This window comes from Microtus ochrogaster, chromosome 8, assembly GCF_000317375.1.
Source record: "Microtus ochrogaster isolate Prairie Vole_2 chromosome 8, MicOch1.0, whole genome shotgun sequence".
Classification (NCBI taxonomy): domain Eukaryota; kingdom Metazoa; phylum Chordata; class Mammalia; order Rodentia; family Cricetidae; genus Microtus; species Microtus ochrogaster.
In genome coordinates, this window is record NC_022015.1 from 53,615,840 (window position 1) to 53,619,439 (window position 3,600).

The 3,600-nt window shown below is 47.5% G+C and overlaps 1 protein-coding gene across 5 annotated transcripts in view; it reads right to left on the bottom strand.

Annotated features, from left to right (window-relative positions):
• Tjp2 (tight junction protein 2) overlaps nt 1-3,600 on the bottom strand; it is a 95,476-nt gene that overhangs the window by 43,087 nt on the left and 48,789 nt on the right. For 3 of the 5 annotated variants that reach the window (XM_026781462.1, XM_005352077.2, XM_013348096.2), the window contains exon 1: nt 2,021-2,150. The exons of the other annotated variants lie outside the window; for them this stretch is intronic. In XM_026781462.1, the coding sequence (XP_026637263.1) occupies nt 2,021-2,092 (72 nt within the window). In that variant the 5' untranslated portion in view covers nt 2,093-2,150. Of the gene's footprint in view, nt 1-2,020; nt 2,151-3,600 lie in introns of those variants that run through there. 5 annotated transcript variants of the gene reach the window in all.

A 3,600-nucleotide genomic window follows, 5' to 3' on the forward strand; every position in this document is an offset into this window, starting at 1 on the left:
TCAGTAACTAATACAGTCACTGTTCACAGGTTCTAGGGTCTATCAGTAACTAATACGGCCACTGTTCATGGATTCTAGGGTTATTATCGGCAAATTCTCTCACTGAGCCACAATCCCTGAACCGACATAAAGGTTGGAGGAGAAAACAGACTCCATCAAGTTATCCTTTGGCTTTTGTGTGCGCGTGCGCACACACCCACCCACCCACCAACAGATAGTAGCTTATTTAAAAATGCTAACAAGACTCATCTCTTGTTAGTGGTCCATGTGCACGTGTATGTAAGTCACATATGGCAAAAGTGCAAAGGAAAAGCAAGGGAACGAAGCACATAGCACTGAAGATGAAGTAGCCTGGGAAGGAGGCAGAAGCACATAGCACTGAAGATGAAGTAGCCTGGGAAGGAGGCAGAGGTTGAGACACAAGGGGAGCTGAGTTCTGCACCTTGGTGGGGAAGGGGAAACGTGATGAACTCGTGGTATCTGTTAAGTACCAGGCTTTCAATGTTTAAGCAGTTTGTAGGCACCAATCGCTTTGTGAGATCAAAGCAGGGAGGCAAGGGGGCCGTCAAAGGGGCGCTTGACTTCTGGCTGAGGACCTAATACCCAAGGCAGTATCTAGTTCCGGAAGTTTTAGTCCAGTTTCAATTTTGCAAGGAAAAAGGAGAGCATGGCAACTTCTGCTGGGGGGGGGGGGGGGTACAGACGGAGACAGGCACTGTGTGGGAGAGCCCAGGGTGCTCCAGACTCCTCAGCACCTTGCTTTCCCCTTTTAAAGGTCAAAAAATAACTTTATTAGGAAAATGAAGGTGGCATAGAATCCTGAGCAGGTAAAGTCACAGAAGGACCTGCAACTCCAATCTCCTCGGAGATCAGGGCTCCACCTATGGGCCCAGGGCACCTTTTCAACCTTGGTGATGAGATTTCAGCTACCAGCAGCTTCCACATGGTCTCCATGAGTGTCTCTGATTACTTTCCATATAAGGAACACAAACGGTAGCATCCTCCAGACTAGAACAAGTCATTCCTCGAAGCCATTCCATGGATACTTAGGAGTACAAGGCCTATTGCAATAAGAAGCACTGCGTATAGGTTATTTAAAGAAAGAGTTATCTAATCTGTTATTTTTGGGCCTTTTATAGAGCTCAGGAAAATCTTGATCAAACAGATAACTATCCTTTAAGGCTGGGAAAATAGTTCGGTTCGTAAAAGAGCTTGCTGCAGTAGCAGGAGGACCCGAGTTCAGTCCCTAGAACCGAGGCAAAAACCACCCAATGATCCCAGCGCTGGGGAGGTGACGACAGGAGGGGACCTGGTGGCCAGCCCAGTCTCGCAGACTTTGCGAACGCCAGCCTCAACGAGACCAGGTCTCAAAAACCAGCTCCTTCCTGAAGAACAACGCCAGAAACTGACCCCTGGACTCCACATACAAGCTTCTTTTATACACGTGTGCACTCCGCCTCCCAAAACACACCAAAGGAAGTGAGAGAGACCACTAAGAACAAAACTTCACCCAAGCTGCTTTAAGTACACACTAAATCACAGTCCAAACCACAGCCAATATCCATGTTACAGTGCCCTGGGTACTAAAACCATTGTCAGAAACCTGGAATGCCCAGCCATTGGGATGCAGGCTTCTACAGGACAAGAAGGTTAAATACTTGATCCCAAACACAAAGTTCTCGAAGCACACACACACAAAGCAGTATGTTAATCTATACCCAAGAAGCCAAGCTCACGGAGATTGCCAACACATGGGAATCAGCAGTCTGCCTCACAAATCCAGTGAGCGGCTATCAGTTTCACCTAGGTCTGCTCAAAATAAGACAAGTATTTAAAATTCTACCACTGACTGCGGGCCACATTCTGCATGCAATCTCACAACTTGTTCCTGAAAGCTGCCAAGACACAAATAAATCCGAGGATAAAGGAGTCACTGTGCCACTGTGTGAAGAAGGGCTTGCCCCCCCTCCCCTCCGGCAGAGAAAGCATGGGAAAGAAGGGCTCAAGCCCAAGGACTCACATGGCCTTTCCACCTCTCCAACCTTTTAACTGCCTGGATCCACATCCTCTGGAATACCTGGGCAGCCTTCATGGCTCCGCAGAGTCAGGGCTGGCCACTGCCTACCTCCCAGGCCGCTCACCCATTCCCACCACTCCACGTGGTTACGTAAGGCGGATACAATAGTGGCCCACATTCTCAGCAAATCCTGTTGTCATCTCACAGTGACACATCCATACAGCAGGGACGCCAAGCGCTTTGGAAAGCATGACTTGTGGGGCACAAAGAAAGCAGTCTGGACTCAGACCACTTCAGCCGCTTTTCTCTTCCTGCCTCTCTCCCACACAAGGAGGACGGCACAGGGTACGTACTTCTTCCAGCCATGGAAAATCATTGGGGGTTACTTGTATCTTGTTCAGTAGTGCTAGCCTTTCATAGCCACGGATGAAGGAGGGTGAGCCAAAAATAGTTTTAGGAGCTAGAGAGATGGCTCAGTGGTTAAGAGACCAGAGTCTGATTTCCAGAAATTCATACAAAGTGGATCACGACTGCCTATAAACTCTAGTCCAGGGAACCCAGGGCCTCCATGAGCTCCTGCACACACATAGCATACGTGTATACACTCACAGACAGACAGACACATGAATAAAAATATAAATAATCTTTAAAATTTTAAGACACACACACACACACACAAAAAAGTAAACAAAAAAACAACCTGCCTTCTGGCTCTGGGGAGGCTGAGACAGTGGGAACGGGTACTTGCAAAGGCTAGTTTGTACTCTATGGTGAGATACTGTCTCAGCACACACACACACAAAAAAAGCAAGACAAGACAAAACAAATTTGTCTGTGCTAAACATATACAGCCTTTTTGGGCAATTATTCCCTAAATAATCTAACTACTTAAGTAGCATTCTGTCACATTAGGTGTTATGAGGAACCTAGAGATGGCTGGAGATGCGTGAAGTTCTACCCAAGCCCATGAGCACTGTCCCACTTCATACAAAGGGACTTGAGATTCTCCGTGTTTCAGTGTGTAAGGGTCTCCTGGAGTCAGGGAGCCCAGGAACGGCTGCAGAGAAGAGCAGGGCTATGGAAGGAACAGAGAAGTAACTTGTCACAGACACTCTCCATCCAGGACACGTAAGCCAGCAGGAAATGAATAACTAAACTGCCCTGCTAGTGTTAACTGAAGGAAAGGCACCCAGAGAAATGGCGTGCATTCTTGCGTACAAGGGCAGCTCGTACAGGTTGGCACTGCCTCAGGGACAGAGACCTTGCTCAGCAAAGTTCTTTCTTTCCCTCTCTTCCAGACTCACCATAAACTCAGATAAAGAGATGACAAAGAGCTCTCTGTCCTTGCTTCTTTGTGTAGTTTTGGATTCTGAACATAAGGGTGCCCGGGCTTGTAACCCGAGGCAGATGTTCAGAAGTGTGCCGTCACTGCTGAGGGTCTTGTCAACAGGCTGAGCTGTTTGCAAGAGAAGAATGTGCCACATGGGTTGTTTGACACTGGGACAGATCTAAATTTGGACCACATCATGGTTACAATACAGGAGACGATTTGAATGCCAAAAAGTTAGGTTTTTTGTTTGTTT